Genomic DNA, 18,498 nt, shown 5'->3' with positions numbered 1-18,498 from the left:
CTTTTAATCATTGTCCTGTTTAGCCTTGTTTTAATATGTTTGAATGTTTTATTCTCTTCAACAAATTCATTGTTTTTTTGCACTTATTTTGTTGCTGCCTGACTGTTAACATGTTCAGCACTTTTGGTCAACTCAGATTGTTTTAAAATTTACAATATAATATAATATAATATAATGAATCTGAAATAATAGTGGCTTATCAAATTGTCCTAATAAGGCCCATTAAAACTCAAAACAGTCATTTTTCTAAATTGTTAGTGTCTGTTTCCATCATAATAAAGTTTTATTTTTATGGACATCTTTTTTGTAGTTTAATAGATTTGAAACTGTAGAACAAAGTCAGCGAGGAAGGTGTGATTTTAGCAAACAAACTGTGTATTTTGTGTTCAGTTTAGACTATGATTATTATGGGAGATGTATGGAAACCTTATATTTTGATCTAAAAAAAAGAAAAATTAAAGAATGCCATTTTTTTCTAAATAGGTTATTCTTCTGTGTGTGTATGTACAGTATGTACACACAATTTTTATATAAAATCTTAGACTACAAAAATAACATGAAACAAGTCTTTTTTTAATCAAAATTTTAGTAAAATATTTTTCTAATATATACATCTTTAGTCACATATTTGCAAATATAGGAATTCCCTAATTAAAACAGAACCTCAATATGAAATATTTTGTTACATTGTAGCCATTTTTTTCATACAATAAGGATTTGTTGGCATCACATGGCATCTTTACAGCAGAAAAGATGTTAGGAATCAATCCAGTACACATGATCATTCAGTATTATTATCACTATTATATGATAGTGTTCAGACTAACCAGAAATCACAATTCAGAAACAACCCACAGAGATAACAAGGTTATTGATGTTGCTTGTGGAATATTATCCAAGTCTTCCTGAAAGACTTGGTCAAGTTGGTAGACATTTCATGGGACAGGTTCGCATTGTCAGACACGTCCATGCAGAGAATCGTGTGGCAGATCATCTATTGTCAACCACACTGTGTGAAACTATTTCTTAGGCCACAAATGGAAGAGTTGTGGACATCCAAACGCCTGGCTACAGCTCTAACTGATATGCCAGCATCCAGTGTGCCAACAACTCGATTTTATCTTTCTCTGGTCATCTGTGGCATCGTGTCATTTGAATGAAGTTGCACTTTAGCGGGGCTGCACAGTGGCATAGTGGTTAGGACTTTCGCCTTGCAGTGAGAAGATCCCCGGTTTGCGCCTGACCTGGAGTTTGCATGTTCTCCCTGTGCATGCGTGGGTTCTCTCCGGGCACTCCGGCTTCCTCCCACAGTCCAAAAATATGCTGAGGTTAATTGATTATTATAATTTGCCCATAGGTGTGAATGTAAGTGTGATTGTTTCTCTGTGCTGCTATCTCGCAATGATACAGAAATTTTTAACAAATCCGTGGATCCAGACTGTAAGCCGCATCACTACCAAAATATAATGAGGTGGTCCTTGTGTCATTTCTGACCTTCCCTGAAAATTTCATCCAAATCCATTTGTCCATTTTTGAGTAATGTTGCACACAGACAGACAAACAGGCAAACGTACGAGGACAAATAACTTTGCCTCCTTCCTTGGCGGAGTAACAAGACTTTGAACTGTTTCTCAAAGTCAGAAAAAAAAACTATTTCCATGCTGTGTTTGTGATAAACTGAAATCACAAATCAGAGCTGTAAGATATTGTGCTCACTGTAAAATATGATTACTCACAGGCATGCTAACACTACTGGGCCAGAGGTATTTACACCTAGAGGCTGCTAAAAGTAGTGCAGCTTTAATGTACTACCGGGTCGCCTGTGTGGCTGCAGGTTGACCGCTGACATAGTTCTGCTTGGATGTAGGAGTGTCCGAGGCGGCTTTAAAGGCATCATCTGCTGTTTCTTCCTGGTTTGCGGCGCTGGTTGAGGAGCCTCATGCTCAGGACTGTTTGTGTGCAGGTCTCAGCGCTGAAACGCAGCTCCCGTTACGGTAAGAAGGAGGCTCGGTGGTGGGGAAGATCCGCAGGCAGAACACATAGCAACATGCCCGAACACATTCAGACGCTCTCCTTTTGCTCGGTGACAGCCGCTCTGTCGGTTGTGATCGCGCTGCTCGGTTTGAGCAGCCAAGGTAAAGTAGAAGAAGTGTAATGATTCTGTATTTTATTGTTAAATTAGATATAACGTTAGCTGCTCCGATAAAAAAATAAATACATAAAATAGCGGCCCGGAGCCCCGTCCATGTTGGCCGGGCGGCCGTTAGCCAGCCGGGCCGCTAGGACCCCGCAGACACCGAAGCACCACGGGGCGGAGAAAGGTGAAGGTAACCTCAGAGGACTGATCAGAGGTCAGTTTGGAAAATTCCCCCAGTAAAGATGAAGGATGTGAGAGCGGTTTGGGAAGCTGATCCCGGGCCGGTTTATCCCCAAAGATACGCATTTTGATACCGACGTTGAGAGGATAAACATAGACGGCTAGGTGTCAGCTAGCATACTCAGAGTTGACCTGTGCACCTTTACTGTAATGATCCGCAAGTTTGAGACTGTTACTGTCACCCATACGAGTCCCTTTAGGTTGCCTCCATGGCACTTTGTTTGGGATAGCGGCTCCCTGCGGCTCTGATGATCCGGAGCAGACGTCCATCGTAATCCGCAGCGTCAACATCTGAGTCCCGCTCCTCGGGCTAGAGGTTACCGCCGCCACACCGGCCTCATCGGATCCGCTATGCAAGTAAACACAACGAGGGGCTTCCTGTGGTCGGACGTGGAGACCAGGACCTTGCTGAACATTTGGGGGGAGCAGGACATCCAAACGGCTCTGGATGGAAACTTCAGGAACAGCTTCGTGTACCGCGACGTTTCCCGGCGGCTCGGAGCGATGGGCTTCGAGAGGACGCCGGAGCAGTGCAGGGTGAGGATCAAGAGCCTCAAGAGACAGTACCTGCTGGCCAAGGAGGGCAATCTGCGCAACAACGGACAGTACCACAAGATCTGCAAGTTCTACGACACCATGGAGAGGATTCTGAGCAACCGGCCGGCTCTGGACCCGCAGGAGTTAATAGACGGCGGGGCTGGAGGGGAGGAGGAGGCCGGGGATGGTCTGGAGGAGGATGGAGAGGACGTCCAGGATGGTTACTCTGAGGGCACAGGGGAGTGTCCTTACCCTGCTGAGACTGAAGTGAAGCTGGAATACCCAACTGTCCCCATCCCCATCCCTGTTAAAGTGACAGTGGGCAATAATAGTAAGTGCACCATCCTCGCCATCCTCATTCATTCTGTGTTATGCAGCTGAGGTGCATCCCATAATGTGTCACCCTTCTCCCCTTTAGGCACGTCGGTAAGATCACATACCGCCAACCAGTCGGCCGGTAACTTGCCAGCCAGGGCGCCTAAGCGGGCCAGGAAGAGGCGAGCTAACTTCCCCATGGAGAAACTCATGGAGCAGTTCCTGGAGCAGAGCGCCCAGGCCGAGGACAGCTTCTACCGGATGGAGGAGCAGCGTTTGCAAGCCGAAGACCACCGCCGTGAAGCTGAACACGCCAGAGAGCTGCACATGCTGCAGATGCTCGGCCAGATGTTCTCCAGCATCTCCTCCGCCCGGCCCAGCTCTGCAGCCGCCCCCTCCAAGCCGCCCTCCCGGCCTCCGGTCATCTCCAGCACCTCCCCGTCCTGCACACGTGGCCCAGCCGCTCACCTCAGACGGTCCTCACCCCAGACAGACTGTCTCACCCAACAGAGTCAGCTGTTGAACACAGACCCTCAGGCTTTAGGTATTAGTTGCGGTGTCATGTGTGAAGCCTCCAAGTGGAATGTGTGAAGGGAAAGTTTAAGGCGGATCGGCTGTAATTACTATCCTCACTTTAAGTTTTGTTTTAACTTTTTGTCATCTTGTGTCAGACGCTAACTCTGCCTGAACTCCACAATTTCAAACTCTCACTTTGTCTGCTTCCTTAGTGTTTGAACGCTACTACAGTTTGGGCTCCACATCGCACAGAGGCATGGATGAGGACATCCTCTCGCTGGTAAAGAGCACAGTCCCTCCTCTGACATCCAAAAAGCACAAGGGGCAAGATGGACGTATTGGAATCATTGGAGGATGCCAAGAGTATGTCATGCAAACCTGCCTCAATTCAAATGTCATTCACTAAACAAGAGTTTCATCTGCTAGTGTGGAACCTTTTCCCTAATTTATTTTCATCTCCATCCCTTAAAGGTATACCGGAGCTCCATACTTTGCTGCCATCTCTGCACTGAAAGTGGTAAGCGATAGTTCTGGTGATTGATTTTGTCCTCTCAGAATTGGTCTTTTGGGTTAAAGTACGGCTTTGATACAGTGATGATGCCTTTTTCTCATCTCCAGGGGGCTGACTTGTCTCACGTGTTCTGCACCAAAGACGCTGCAACTGTCATCAAGTCATACAGCCCTGAACTTATCGTTCATCCAGTTCTGTAAGTACACACACGCAACTCACTGTTCTATAGGAAACTAGTCTTCTGTTGAGTTTTTTCTCTGACTTTTCACTATCAGAGTTGTTGTAAATGAGTTATCATTTGATACAAGTGGAACTATAGTGCTATATAAGGTCAGGTTTTGTAATCGTCTACAGACTTCTCATGTCTTTATTGAAGGTCACAAGCTGTTATGATCATTTTCATGCTTTCTCAGTAGAGAATCTGGTTATGACTAAACTCCTTGTAAGTTCTGTGTTTACTTCATGGAAGATATTAAACCTGACTGTGCACAGAAGGGAAGTTCTATCAGAGTTTTGAATGTTGGTTTTGGTGTCAGGCTTAACAAAGTTCCTGCCCTGAAAATCAATATTACTGTTGAGTCATATGATGTTGTTTACTTTACTGCATCTGAAGCAGAGAAAAAGCCACCATGAAGCTGTTCTAGCAAGCCAGAAGCACACTGTTCACTCATTATACTTACAGAAAGCATCATTCTGACTGTAAAACCTTTGATATTATGACTCATTTTGTAAATGCGAGCTTTATAGCTGGGTCAGTATATAATTGAGGGACTTTTGAAGTTCATGGGATAAATCTTGCATACATTTTTATTAAAAGTTAAAAAAAACTAATGTTTTTTTATGTTCATTATGATCATGTCTTTACAAATTCCATAATTATTTATTATGGAAACAATCACTTATTAATAAAAAATGACTGGATTTCACTAAAATGTCAACTAAATAACCGTCCAAATTTAATAACAACCACCTTCTAATTAGCTAAACAATAATAAAATGTGCTTATTCAAAAATTGTTTTGATTGTGTTCTTTTTATTAATTTGAGATAATCATGACAGATATTTCTTTTTTGGCAATATATCGAATCTTATATGGAAAATAAAAATTGTATCTGTGTCCGAGAAATCACTTTCAACCAAGTTACCCATTACAAAAACACAAGAAAAGACTGGCAAGACTCCACGGCTTTCTGAGATATTTAATATAAAGTAATGGGTTTATCATGTCAGCAGGTTTACTACAATGCCTTTATTAATAACTTAATGTCAACTATGATACAAAAAGTCCCACTATTATATATTGACCCAGCAAGTTCATTAAATATGTGGATTTTCCCTCCATCCTCAAAGGTTTGTAGACATATGTTGCCAATGTAAAGTGACAGAATAGATTTTTTTTTATGTGTCTGCCACAAACATGCTGCTTTGTCATGGCAGAAAAAGCACAGGTACCTGATAGCCTTAATGTCAGCTGCATTCCGTTTAGGTGAGCCGGTTCCAGGGTTCTTCGGAATGAGCCGTTATGAACTTGTCACAGCAGGAGAACAGCTCAGTTTTATCATATGTCTGCATGTAAATGATCCAGCGTTCTAGGACCCTGAACTTTCACACAGAAACTGAACGCAGGTGTTATTAATGATACGTACAACTAACTAGAAGTAATGCATATGGGCCGTAATGAGGGTTATATGATCAGTTCTTGAATGAGATGTGTTAAATCAACTGTGAGGCCGTTTTGGAGGCTGTAGTTTATGATGCTGCTGAATTGCATTGCATTATAACTTTTAAAAAAGACAACTTTTTATATATATATATTTTTTGTATCAACCACCATTATTAGGGAAGGCTATAGAAGAGAGACAAACTGCATCCTCCGGAATGATGACGGAGCTGAAATGGCAACAGTAAAAAACAACAAAAGTAAATAAAAATGCAGTATTCATAAACACAGGCTTTTGTTTCACTACTTCTGAGTTATGCCCTATTCATTTTATTTAGGTGTTTTGTCTATATATGCTTCCAACACAGAGATTGTCAAACTTATATATTTTGAAAGTAGTGGCGTACAGATATCATATACTACTAACAATAGCTCGGATAAACTCTCATCCAGAATTTGGCGCATATTCATACAACTAATCTGAGCTACAGTTGCATGTACAGAACCCTCCTTCTAATTATGGGTCTCCACTTTGTGTGTTGCAAAACTGATTCTTTCCACTTTTTAATCTTTGAGGGCCAGAATTGTTTTAATGAAGAAACAAACATTTAGTTCAGTGCATTCAAACATGCCTAACACGTATGTGTGTCTTTATCTGTGTGTGTGTGTGTGTGTGTGTGTGTGTGTGTGTGTGTGTGTGTGTGTGTGTGTGTGTGTGTGTGTGTGTGTGTGTGTGTGTGTGTGTGTGTGTGTGTGTGTGTGTGTGTGTGTGTGTGTGTGTGTGTGTGTGTGTGTGTGTGTGTGTGTGTGTGTGTGTCTGTGTGTCTGTGTGTCTGTGTGTGTGTGTGTGTCAAGGGACAGCCCTAATGCAGTGGAAGAAATAGAAAAATGGCTCCCAAGACTGCATGGCCTTGTGGTGGGACCAGGTCTAGGGAGAGAAGATTTGTTACTGAAAACAGCCAAGGCATGTGAAATATATATTACCTCTCCCTTGTATGTTTTTTTTAGTTTTTCAGGTGAGGTATTTGTACAAAAGCACAAAACTGAACTTGTCATATTTTCAACACTTGTTAGAGAGAATATACTGATAAATTCAAGCTTCATGTGCTTGTGACTCCCTGCTGCAAGCCCTGAAACATGGCTTCTGTAAATGAGGACACTCATGTTTACTAGTCCTGTAGACTTGAGACAGTGTCAAAGAAATAAGAGACTGATTACATGCTGTTGATTCCAGTTTAGTGTGAAAGAAGGACGTGCAAATTGCAACTATGGCAACATTTTGAGCTTTGAATATCCTCCTGAGATGCATCCAGTTCATTTGTGTCCTCTGTAGTGGACATTTGCTTTTGATCCGTATCTTTTGACTCATTTCAGCTACCGTACTAAATCCTGAGATTGGGTGGGATGAGGAGAACTGTGTTTTCTTGCTGAGACAAAATGGAGACTGTTGACAGTTTAATTTATGTTCAGTTTAATTTTGTTTCTTAAAGCTTCATTAGAAATTAGATTGACGTTTTCGTTTTCTTGTCAGCCTATTTTGATTTCAAAGTATCAGTTTTGTTTTTTTTGTTGTTGTTGTTGTTTTACAGTAAAAACGTTCTGTTATCCACTGCAGGGACATACTGTAAAATCTAAAATAAAAATATTTTCATAGAAATCTAAATTGTGAGGTGTTGTTTTAGCTCCAAAAAGGCAGGAAATCCCCAAAAAGTTAAATTGAGAGACATTTTATTTCCTCGGTTCTCAGGAGGATATTAAAAAATTAGACCCCAAACAGTAAAATTTATGTTGGGCAAATAGCAGAGTAGAGGTGAAACTGTAGCCCAAACAGGTGTACATACGTGCATATAGACTTTATTGAAGTGCAGCCTAAAGAGAACACTACAGTGTGTTTGGGAGACCATCATCATCTTGATACGTATTTTTCTGTGACTGCCTTTAAATTGTACGTTATGCCAAGATAACACTTTACTCTCTCTTTTAGGAGGTGATTGAGAAGTCCAAAGCCAGAGATATCCCCATCGTCATTGATGCAGTAAGTCGTGATAAAATCAAGTTGCAGCTGCTGACCAGATGGACTTTTATTTGTACAGTTATACAGTGTGTGTTGTCTGGACGTTTTCGATAGGACGGATTATGGCTAGTTACACAGCAGCCATCTGTTATTCAAGGGTACCAGAAAGGCATCCTTACACCGAACTTCATGGAGTTCACCCGACTATACGAGGCACTGGTGGGTCTCAATCATTCACCAAATGATGCCATATGGAACATGATCCTCTGCTCTAATGTATGAGTGTTTTAATGTTGTCTGTGTGTTGTTGTTCCAGCACCATGAGCCCATGGACAGCAGTGATTACCAACGCAGTGTCTTGCAGCTCAGTGTAGCTATGGGCAACCTCACTCTGGTGCTGAAAGGAGAGCAGGATCTCATTACAGACGGCAATAAGGGTTGGTGTCACACACAGCTTTGCAAGCTAACATACACTACTTATATATTCATTTGTGACCTTATGTCATATGCCGTTGTTTCTAGTGTATTCATGCAGTTTGGAGGGCAGCGGGAGAAGATGTGGTGGACAGGGTGATCTCCTCTCTGGATCCATGGGAGTGCTGGCACACTGGGCCCATGCTGCTTCTACAGCAGGAATGATTAGAAGGTTGGCTGTTTGTGCATTGTGGTTTAAATGTGGCATAGATCAGGCTTCTGTAGACATCGGCAGATAACATTTAAGAAATCTGAAGACATTTTTATGGCTATATAGAATGCAAATGTAATGTTTTATAATGAAATATGAAGGATGATATGCTCTACAATTATTTATTATGTACATGTGATTACATATTTGCATTTTAGTCAGCACTTCTCAATTGTATAACAATAATTTCTACGTATGTCGTAATTACAATATGTAGTGGCTCTAGTGGTGTAAATATCAAATAAGATGATCTGGAACCAGATAAGTTGCTGAGAATTGATGAAAAAATATGAGCATTTAATTAAAGGTCATTCTGAGTTGATGAGCTTCTGTAGTGGGCAGTAGTGACAGTATTTTCTGCATGTCTGATGGTAAACTGCCTTTTATAGGTCTACAGTGTCTCCTGACAGCCTGCAGACAGACACATTTAAACCCAACATTAGTGCCTACAGCAGTCGAGAGATTAAATTTAGGACTTTTTATGGCATTATTTGAATACTTTCTAACTTGCATCAATTTTAAAAATTTTTCGAGATCACCAGATGTGCACTATGTAGCACTTTTACAAAGAAACAACAGTTTTTTCACGTTTCAATACAACATTACCTAAAAAACGTTTGAAGTTATCATAATGTAAGTCATTTTCCAAAAATATTCTGAAAGTGTTAGATTGGCTTCATACCAACCATTGATCTCTATTAAGTCCAGGATGGTACAAAAATCTAATTGCAGGGTGATGAAGTTTGTTTGAGTTAAGTAATCTATTGTAGGGAATATTTATTTTATTTATGTATTGCAGTGTTGAAATGTTTACTTAACTCTATGGTGAATTAATATACATAAAATAAATCAAAATATAAATTAATCAAGAAAATGAGTAATTTTAGTAAATCCTTACAAAGCAGAAATGCCAAACTACTTAGTTTCAGGTTCTTAGTAGTGAAGATTTGCTGCTTTTTTTTGTCTTGTGTGAGGAATGCAAAAACACCAGTATAGTTTAATATTGCACATATAAATAAACATAAGATTTACATGTGTCGTAATGCCCTCCTTTTTATCCTCTTTCAGCATGAATCCATCGGTGGTTGCGGCGTTCGGTGCCTGTTCCCTCACCAGACAGTGCAACAATCAGGCGTTCCAGCAGCATGGCAGGTCCACCACCACCACAGACATGATCCAGGAGATCGGCTCAGCCTTCAAAAAGCTATTTGAAAGCTGAAAACAATCTAAATTGTTGTATGAAGCAACAAATGCCTAAATTTGCATTCTTACCGTAGCCTTTTGGGTGGGCTAGAGGAGTGTGTTCTCATCAAGCTGAATCTGAGTGAAGGCCTTGAGCTTGGACTGTCCCTTCAAAAAAATACACACTGACATGTTGTTTGATGTGTATTAAATGAAAAGCTATGGAAATAACTGTTAGAGCAGATTAAGCACTGTTTTCTGCCTATTCCTTTGCGATTCTTGGTGCACTTCCTTATTCATATCCCTCTTCATTATCCACCAAGATGACTGTCATCTCATCACCTAATTTAGTTTGGATTGTCTGTTGGCTTCACATATAGAGCTCACTCAATAGATACTGGTGACTCCAAAAAATGTTTTGGTCATCTAGTGTATATTTTGATATTTTTACAGTTTCCATACATTATATTCAAAGACATAATTTATTACAAGATGCAAAAACATTCTACAATTATTTAACCACTGTGATAAAATCCATAAATGCTGAAGGCTCGTTGTGTGGGACTTTGTTAAGCGCCAACAGCAGGTGGTCTAATAATTATTTCCAAAGCTGTATAAAGAAAAGCAACAACACATAGATTACATTCACCAAACATGCTGAGGTATCCACATTCTTCACAGCCCACCAAAGAGACTGAGATAAATGGAGTCACACTAAACCAGTATAAACCTGTCTGAATTTTGAAATAAAGAATAAATGAAACTCTGTATGAGTGACTTTTTTTGATACAGTTCTTGAAAGCAGTCCACTTTCAGGTCATGGTAGTACATCTTTGTAGCCTCTGGATGGCAATATTGACTATTAGCAAGGAAACGCAGCACAGTCACGTTTCTTACTGCAGTCAATGAGACACTATGTGCCAAACAACAGGGATTCCTGCTTGTGTATCACGGCGTGGTAGTCGTAAACCACAACTCTTGTTTCAGTTCATTCTAAAAGACAGTGAAGAGTTGAAGAAGGAAAGAAGATAATTCAGTTGGGAGGTGGTGCTCATTTCAGACAGGAGTATAGTGGCATGAAATGTTAAAAAGAATGTATTTTACCAGGTAAAAAAAGTGAAATATGTACAGTTTATGGGATATATCGGTGCTATGATGTCTGTCTCTGTGTGTCTCTCTCATTAGGTAATGAGTTCAGAGTCATAGAGCTAATTAACTCAAATTTACTTTGTGTGTTTAGCTTTTATTTTTAATCTCCTATTATTGTATAAATAAATATATATCTGCTTCCAGAGTTGTCCATGTGTATTGCGTCTTTCCAACCTTTCAGACTGCTGTTTGAGATCTAGACACCACAAAGGCCATTACAGATCATTCTGTTATTATTTTACCTGATAATTACACGATTTGTCCAAATGCAAGTCTTAGCAACCAAGTTATGATATTTAATAAGTACTATTTGGGTGAATTAAACCTTTAAAATCTTGGGTAAGAAGTATGAAGTAATACTCAGTGTGATCCTGAAAGTGCAGCCTCTGTAGACAAACTTACTGCGGCCAAAATAAAAATGGAGTACTCCTTGAATAAACCTCTTAAACTCTAAGTATACTTTGAGTGAATCATCCTTTGAAACCTTAAGTTGTGCATTATCCACCCTGCAAGAAGGAGCGCTATCGTAGGTCCTTCATCCCATCTGCTGCAAGACTTTATAACATCAGCACCACCATGCTTGTATATACTGGACTCATATCATCCCAAACCATAAAATTTGCACAGCAATTCTTGCACTGCTGCATCTTTGCACTTGTTTAAACTCATTTTTACAAGCCACTTTAGATTGTGTTGTTTACAATGTGCCAATACTGCACTTATTCATTTTTCATTTCTCATCCCTGTACATATTGTTAATATTATTACTATTTTTATTATTATTTTATTACTATTACTATGTTTATTGCTAAATAAGCTTGCTGTAACGGTGTGAATTTCTGGTGGCGTGGGGAGAAATAAAGGATTATCTTAAATCATAACTTGTGCACTTTAGTGATCACCTATTGTGATAGCTGTCTTTAAAAAAATGCTCTAAGCCCTGTGAGTGCAGCCTTCGGGTCTGCAGACATACTATTGCAGCAAAGGAGTCCAGAGTGTGTGATTCATGGAGCCTGTAACTGTGGTTACTACACCCGCACATGCGCACAGCTAAAAATATTTAGTCAGCTAACATTAGCCACTTGTGTGCCACACTGTAGTCACACACAGCAGCGTTAGCAACATAGTCCATGGTTAGCAACAAGACCGACATCAGCATCACGGAGTGTTAAAGGCCATCTAAAGAAAAATAGTATCAGCCACAGGTATGTTCTCCTGCTAAACGCTCACATACCAGCTACATACATGTAGCATGTTCTCCGGTGTTTGCTTCGTAGTGGGAAATGCCGCGGTTCGTTTAGTAACGTTTTAAGCTAACAAGCTAATTTAGCTAACAGTTACATTGAAGAAAATGTGATGAGGCCACTCAAAGTGTACAAAATGAGTCAGACCTGTGCGCTTTGTTTATGCAAGATTGTTACATAAAATATTGAGGATGTGTTTAACGTAACATTGTGGGTGAATGTAGTCGCGGTTTGTGTTGAATAATCTCGGCGTTTGTCACATTAAGATGTCGTTTTCATAAACCTCTAGACTGTCAGACACCGACAAAAGGCAGTTAAAGTCACACATTACTATCACACTTCAATGCGGGGTGTGTGGAGTAAACGGCCAATCTCAAACTTGCAAAGAAGGAAAAGTTGGTTAACGTTACTTTACGTTAACGTAAACTCCCTCAGCAGGGAACGCTAGCTGCAGTTAACATCGGCTAATGTCGGACGAAGCATTGCAGCTGTTGTTGGTGGAAATGTTCAATCGTAGCAGCGAATTTGTTGTTGGTTTCGGGTTAGCATGTCCGTTTGTGATTCAGCCACATCTCCACCAACAATAGACTTCTCCGGGGACGGTAGTTAGCCAACATTACTAGCTAACGTTATGTTGTTTTCTCCGTTGGTGTGGAGAAGAGCTCGCTGCACGTCCTGATGTCCACTTTAAACTTTATTTACTTAATTATCGGTCCAATATGCTTCTTGAGATTGGTTACCTGTCACGAAGAGTTAACAACCAGAATTACCAGTCTGTTGGCAGAGTCATAGTACACGTAGCAATTTCAGGATGGCTGACTACAGACCAGCAGCCCCCTCCCCCTTTCACATTACACACTGTTTTTCCGAACTGATCTCAGATGAGACATACTGGGAAAACCACCACTAAATGGGTGTAATAATATGCATGTACATGGGTCAATATATAATTTAGGGACTTTTGAAGTCCATGGGATATATCTTGCATACTTTTTTATGTTCATTATGATCATGTTTTTACAAATTCCATATTTATTTACTATGGAAAATATCACATATTAATACAAAATGACTTGATATCACTAAAATGTCAACTAAATAACTGTCCGAATTTAATAACCACCACCTTCTAATTAGCTCAACAATAATAAAATGAGCTTATTCAAAAATAGTTTTTATTGTGTCCTTTTGATTAAGTTGAGATAATCATGACAGATGTTTCTTTTTTGGCAGTATATCAAATTTTATATGTAAAATAACAATTTGTATATATGTTCGAGAAATCACTTTCAGCTAAGTTAGCCATCACAAAAACACCTCTTGAAGATGTGTGTTAATTCCAGACCACATAACTTGGTCATTTTGTTTCTCTTTTTGGTCATTTTCAGTCCGTTTTGTGGGCCTTTTGTGCCTTTTTGTGGGCATTTTGTGCCTTTCTGTGGCTGTTTTCAGTCTGTTTGTGGTGATTTTAGGTGTTTTGTGGTCATTTTGTGCATTTTTGTGGCCGTTTTTAGACTGTTTGTGATAATTTTAGGTGTTTTTGTGTTAAAGTAGTGTGTGAGTCAAGTGTGGATTTATGGCATGTCAACAGGTTTACTACAATATCTTTATAAATAATGTTCAGTTTCAAATTTACTCAATTATATATACAATATTTTAGAAGAATCTTTCTGTAAATGTCAACTGTAATACCTGTCAACTATGTTACAAAAGTCCTGCAATTATATATTGACCCTTTTATTAATTAAAAACTTATGTTGCATAGAAATTGTAGTTGTCAATGGATGGCATGGTTATTTGCAAGCCTTAGCATTGAATGCTGCTGGAGTAGTGTATCTTTACAGCCGCACTGAAGATGTTAATGGTGATTTGTTGTTAACAGGTGCAGGTTGAGGACTGCCCTCGGTAAAGACGGATCCACAATGTTGAACCCGACCAACGGTGACCCAGGTCACGTTGTTGTGAATTATGTCGAGGAGTATTTAGATCTGGTGGAGTCGCTTCCCTTCGACTTGCAGAGGAGCGTGTCCCTCATGAAGGAGATTGATGCCAAGTATCAAGGTAAATAAGACAGACAGTGTGGATTACACTGATGTTTACATATGTCCTTCACATCAGTTTACCTCAGTCAAAAAGCATACTGCAATAGAAAACATACTTTATTATTACTTTGCAAAGCTATTCCTTGATAATGTCTTAAGCAGAAACTGTAGATATTGTTTCCTTTTTAAAAACTCATTGAAATAAACTGTAATTGGAAAACGGTTTTATTCAGAAATTATTTGGAATACAGCCTACAGGCTTTATTAAGTCGTCAAAAAGTAAACTAATAGCCTGCTTGCTTTTTTGTGCTTTATTTTGTATGTTACAGGTGAACAAATATGTACGTTAAACCTACTTGATACATGAATATATAACCGACAATAGCACATAGCATCTAATAAAAACCAAAAAACTATTCACCAACCAAAGATGAACCAAACATTTTAGCTATGTAGCTACAATTTATGATTACATTGTCACATGTACACCTATTACTCGTAAGCTGTCTCTGTAAATCTGTTGTAACAGCTACCACTTTGTTTTCTCAGCCATCTCATAACCAACTCCAAGTGATTCTCATGTCTTGTAGTATCCATATGGTATACATGCAGGATGCATTCATATTTATTGACAACAGTCTGAATTGGCAGATTTGATTCCAGATGCATGTTTGCTAACATTCCAAAAACTTCAGCCTCAACACAATAATGCAGGCTAACTTACAAGTAATCATGACCACTATTTAGCTAAAATAAATCCATTTAATTACAAGAGCCCTGCAATAAATCCTCCCTCTGACCCTTTCAATTCCCTCCAAGAATCTCAAAAACTGTCGTCTCTTCCATCACTTTACATGTTTAAGCAGAAGCTGCAGCAGACCCTAACTGACCTCTGCACATGCTGACTGTTTTCACTGAAGTGCTAGCATTAATGTAGAATGTTTTTAATCTCTGTTTAAACACCTGTGCATCCTTTTTTGTATATGCATTGTTTATTTGTTATCTTTCTTCCTGCTGGGGCCTCTTGCCAGGTCATCATTGTAAATGAGAAATTGTTCTCAACTCATCATACCTGGAAAAAAAAAAAGAAATTACTGTCATTTTGGTCATATTTTATACACTTTTACTTGTAAGATAGATAGATAGATAGATAGATAGATAGATAGATACTTTATTAATCCCAAGGGAAATTCAAATCAATGGAGGTAGACTGAATTTGTATAAACATCTCAGTTTAAATTCACTCAGTACAGATGTGTGAAAACTGCATTACAAACTGCAATCTTCAGCATGAACATTTTTTAACCAATATTAAGATGGGATTTGTTGGCTCATATATTAGTTTTAGTTATTTCTGAGTGTACCTATTAAACCTATTAAACCTAGAACTGTTACATAACAGTAACATATAAAGTCTGCATGATGCCACAATTATTTTTACGCTGCACTTGGCAGATATACAGTAGTTTATAGTCGACAGAGGTTGTACCTCACCCCCTGTTGCGCTCTCCCCTCATTATTCACCAGAGTTTCAGAAGGAAGCATTGAAACCACAGTCACAAATAATATGCTACAAGCTGTACCATATTATTTTGTCTGTCCCTTTTGAAGCATATTTAAAATTTCCGTTTTCTAATTTTCTCCTGATTTCTTTTCTGGCAGATGTTCTGAAGGAGCTTGACGACGCCTATGAACGGTATCGCCGTGAATCTGACTCACTTCAGAGGCGCAAGCTTCAGTTATCCATTCAGAGGGCACTTATCCGCAGCCAAGAACTAGGAGATGAAAAGATCCAGATTGCTGGTCAAATGGTACGTAAAGAACGCCTTCCAGCTGCTCCAGTGGAGCTGATGAGGGTAGATTAGTGCTTTCTTCTAAGATTTGTGACAGAATATCTACCTTGAGTAAATCGAAACAAGTGTTTCATACGGTGTGATGGGTTTCATCTGTGCATTTCATTGAAATCGGCTTGAGAAAACACTTTGCAGTACTCCAGCAGTAAACACTCTATGAGCTTATCATAGATGTACACGAGATGGTTGCCAGAAACAACACCATATTTAACCTTAGTGTTTGACATATGTTCAGTATGTCAAAGTTGAATCAGTTTGTTTGTAACAGATATTAACTGTACATAGTCTTGGCAACAATTTAAATATAAACATCCATCCATCCATCCATTATCTATACACCGCTTAATCCTCACTAGGGTCATGGGGGGGGCTGGAGTCTATCCCAGCTGACTCAGGTGAAGGCAGGGGACACCCTAGACAGGTCACCAGTCTGTCACAGGGCTACATACAGAGACAAACAATCACTCTCACATTCACACCTACGGGCAATTTAGAATGATCAATTAACCTCAGCATATTTTTGGACTGTGGGAGGAAGCCGGAGTACCCGGAGAGAACCCATGCATGCACAGGGAGAACATGCAAACTCCATGCAGAAAGATCCCGGGAAAGCCGGGACGTGAACCAGGGATCTTCTCGTTGCAAGGCGAAAGTGCTAACCACTACGCCACTGTGCAGCCCATATAAACATTCACCTCAATTATTTGTTTTTTAAAAGATTTTTTTGAAGAATTTGTATTTATTTTGATGATGCAGTAGAAATGGACAGGAAACAGGGGAAAGAGAGCAGGAGATTCAGATCAGTCTGGCTGACCAGGAGTCAGACAGTAGGTTCAGCTGCTATGAGCATTTTAGTCCATTTGGTATGTGCAAAATAATAAAATGGAGTTATCCCTTTGTAAAGCTGTGTTGACAGACCTCTAGATGTCAGCAAAGCCTAAACCGTTCGATGAACAAGAAGCATGGTTTTTAAGTAAGTTAAGCAAGGAATCCAAATGTATGTTTAAAATAAATAAATACATCTTACATTTCCAAAGAAGTTTTAGTTTTAATATTAATACTTTTAAAAAATCACATTTATATGAGGACCCTTTTTTTTATCTACATGTATTCCTGAGAAAAGCAGACAGGCCTTTGTAGTAAACTGTGGATGTTCGATGTTTTAGGTGGAACTGGTTGAGAACCGAACACGACAAATCGACTGGCATTCTGAACTTCTCCTTTCATCACAAGAAGTCCCAGAAAGTCACGTTCCCACGGCAACGTCAGTAACAACCACTGCAGCATCCTTGATGTCCTCATCGTCGGCTACCGTCACTCCAGGAAAACCAGGCCACCACGACAAGAAGCGTGACGAGGTCACCCCAGGCTCAGGTGGAGGAGACAAGGCTGGAGGGAAACGCTCGAGACGCCAGAAAAACGGGGAAAACCGTGAAAGTTACGGAGGTCTGGATCACGCTGAAGAAGTGGGAATGGGAGCGTCACGGGAAAAGAGAGCTAAGACGTCTTCCAAGAAGAAGAAACGATCGAAAGGAAAGTCGGAGAGAGAAGTGTCTCCTCCAGATCTGCCAATCGATCCAGATGAGCCGACGTACTGCCTGTGTGAGCAGGTGTCTTACGGCGAGATGATCGGCTGCGATAACGATGAATGTCCCATTGAGTGGTTTCATTTCTCCTGTGTTGGCCTTCATCATAAGCCCAAAGGCAAGTGGTACTGCCCTAAGTGTAGAGGTGAAAATGAGAAGACCATGGACAAGGCCTTAGAGAGGGCCAAGAAGGAGCGGGCCTACAACAGGTAGCTCTGCCCAGCCAAACGAACAATGTTGTGTAAAAATGGAATTTTATCCATTTCAGTTTCCATTTACAGTTAACACTGAATACTGAATTCATGAGAGGGATCCTGTAAATAGTTATTTTTGTAACAGCTGCATAGCTGAGAAACAAGATCGTCCCCTTCTGCTGGAGTATTTGCAAAGAATAGACGTAGTACAGAACCAGGACCATGTGCATGTTTTTAACCAGCTGTTGTGCACTTAATCCCTCTTTGTTCTCATCATGCATGCAACGTTATCCGCTCATTTCTATATGCTCAATTAACAAATAAAACATTTCTAAACTAAGAGGAGTTTTATAATCTGTACCAACATAAACACTTGCCAGAGTTAGTGTGCTTGGTTTGTGTTACACAGCTAGTGTTCAACTAGCTTCTTTTGCAATCATACAACTGACTTTCTACACAAACAACTAAATAGCCTGTTAGCTAATTAATTTATCCAACTTCCTGTCACACACAGTCCAGTCTCTCTATAATCCACTGCAAAAGTTGAAAGTTTTCAAAATACTCGAGGGAAATTTGAGACTGAAAACTAAAAAAAAAATATAAAGCAGAGTGTTGCAAACATGTCAGAGATTG

The 18,498-nt window shown here is 39.8% G+C and overlaps 2 protein-coding genes across 4 annotated transcripts; both read left to right on the top strand.

Moving 5' to 3' along the window:
- The first annotated feature begins 1,817 nt into the window (after nt 1–1,817).
- Nucleotides 1,818–10,565, top strand: naxd (NAD(P)HX dehydratase). Of its 3 annotated transcripts, XM_023267281.3 has the most exons (11): nt 2,142–3,245; nt 3,333–3,773; nt 3,958–4,108; nt 4,217–4,262; nt 4,364–4,452; nt 6,772–6,880; nt 7,901–7,951; nt 8,045–8,149; nt 8,247–8,367; nt 8,453–8,576; nt 9,684–10,565. In XM_023267281.3, the coding sequence occupies exons 1-11, from the start codon at nt 2,729–2,731 to the stop codon at nt 9,832–9,834; spliced, it is 1,905 nt and encodes a 634-aa protein (XP_023123049.1). In that variant the 5' UTR covers nt 2,142–2,728; the 3' UTR covers nt 9,835–10,565. The 3 variants fall into 3 exon arrangements, with proteins under 3 accessions (XP_023123054.1, XP_023123052.1, XP_023123049.1); XM_023267286.3 differs by lacking the exons at nt 2,142–3,245; nt 3,333–3,773 and adding an exon at nt 1,818–1,994; XM_023267284.3 differs by lacking the exons at nt 2,142–3,245; nt 3,333–3,773 and adding an exon at nt 2,001–2,135.
- A 1,448-nt stretch (nt 10,566–12,013) lies between these two features.
- On the top strand, nt 12,014–18,205 carry ing1 (inhibitor of growth family, member 1). Its single transcript, XM_023267291.3, has 4 exons — nt 12,014–12,151; nt 14,073–14,251; nt 15,895–16,043; nt 17,252–18,205. Exons 2-4 carry the CDS (start codon nt 14,113–14,115, stop codon nt 17,882–17,884), a joined length of 921 nt encoding a protein of 306 aa, XP_023123059.1. The 5' UTR covers nt 12,014–12,151; nt 14,073–14,112; the 3' UTR covers nt 17,885–18,205.
- The last annotated feature ends 293 nt before the right edge of the window (nt 18,206–18,498 follow it).

This window comes from Amphiprion ocellaris, chromosome 11, assembly GCF_022539595.1.
Source record: "Amphiprion ocellaris isolate individual 3 ecotype Okinawa chromosome 11, ASM2253959v1, whole genome shotgun sequence".
NCBI classification, from domain to species: Eukaryota; Metazoa; Chordata; class Actinopteri; family Pomacentridae; genus Amphiprion; species Amphiprion ocellaris.
The sequence above is the reverse complement of the archived record's forward strand: the minus strand, read 5'-3'. Positions and strand labels throughout refer to the sequence as shown.

Bases quoted from the DNA above. Each gene is read 5' to 3' on its own strand.
- ing1 (XM_023267291.3), top strand. From the start codon at position 14,113: ATGTTGAACCCGACCAACGGTGACCCAGGTCACGTTGTTGTGAATTAT. The intron at 14,252-15,894 runs GTAAATAAGACA...CTTTTCTGGCAG, and splicing joins GATTGATGCCAAGTATCAAG to ATGTTCTGAAGGAGCTTGAC. The intron at 16,044-17,251 runs GTACGTAAAGAA...TCGATGTTTTAG, and splicing joins TCCAGATTGCTGGTCAAATG to GTGGAACTGGTTGAGAACCG.
- naxd (XM_023267281.3), top strand. From the start codon at position 2,729: ATGCAAGTAAACACAACGAGGGGCTTCCTGTGGTCGGACGTGGAGACC. The intron at 4,109-4,216 runs GTATGTCATGCA...CATCCCTTAAAG, and splicing joins ATCATTGGAGGATGCCAAGA to GTATACCGGAGCTCCATACT. The intron at 7,952-8,044 runs GTAAGTCGTGAT...CGTTTTCGATAG, and splicing joins TCCCCATCGTCATTGATGCA to GACGGATTATGGCTAGTTAC.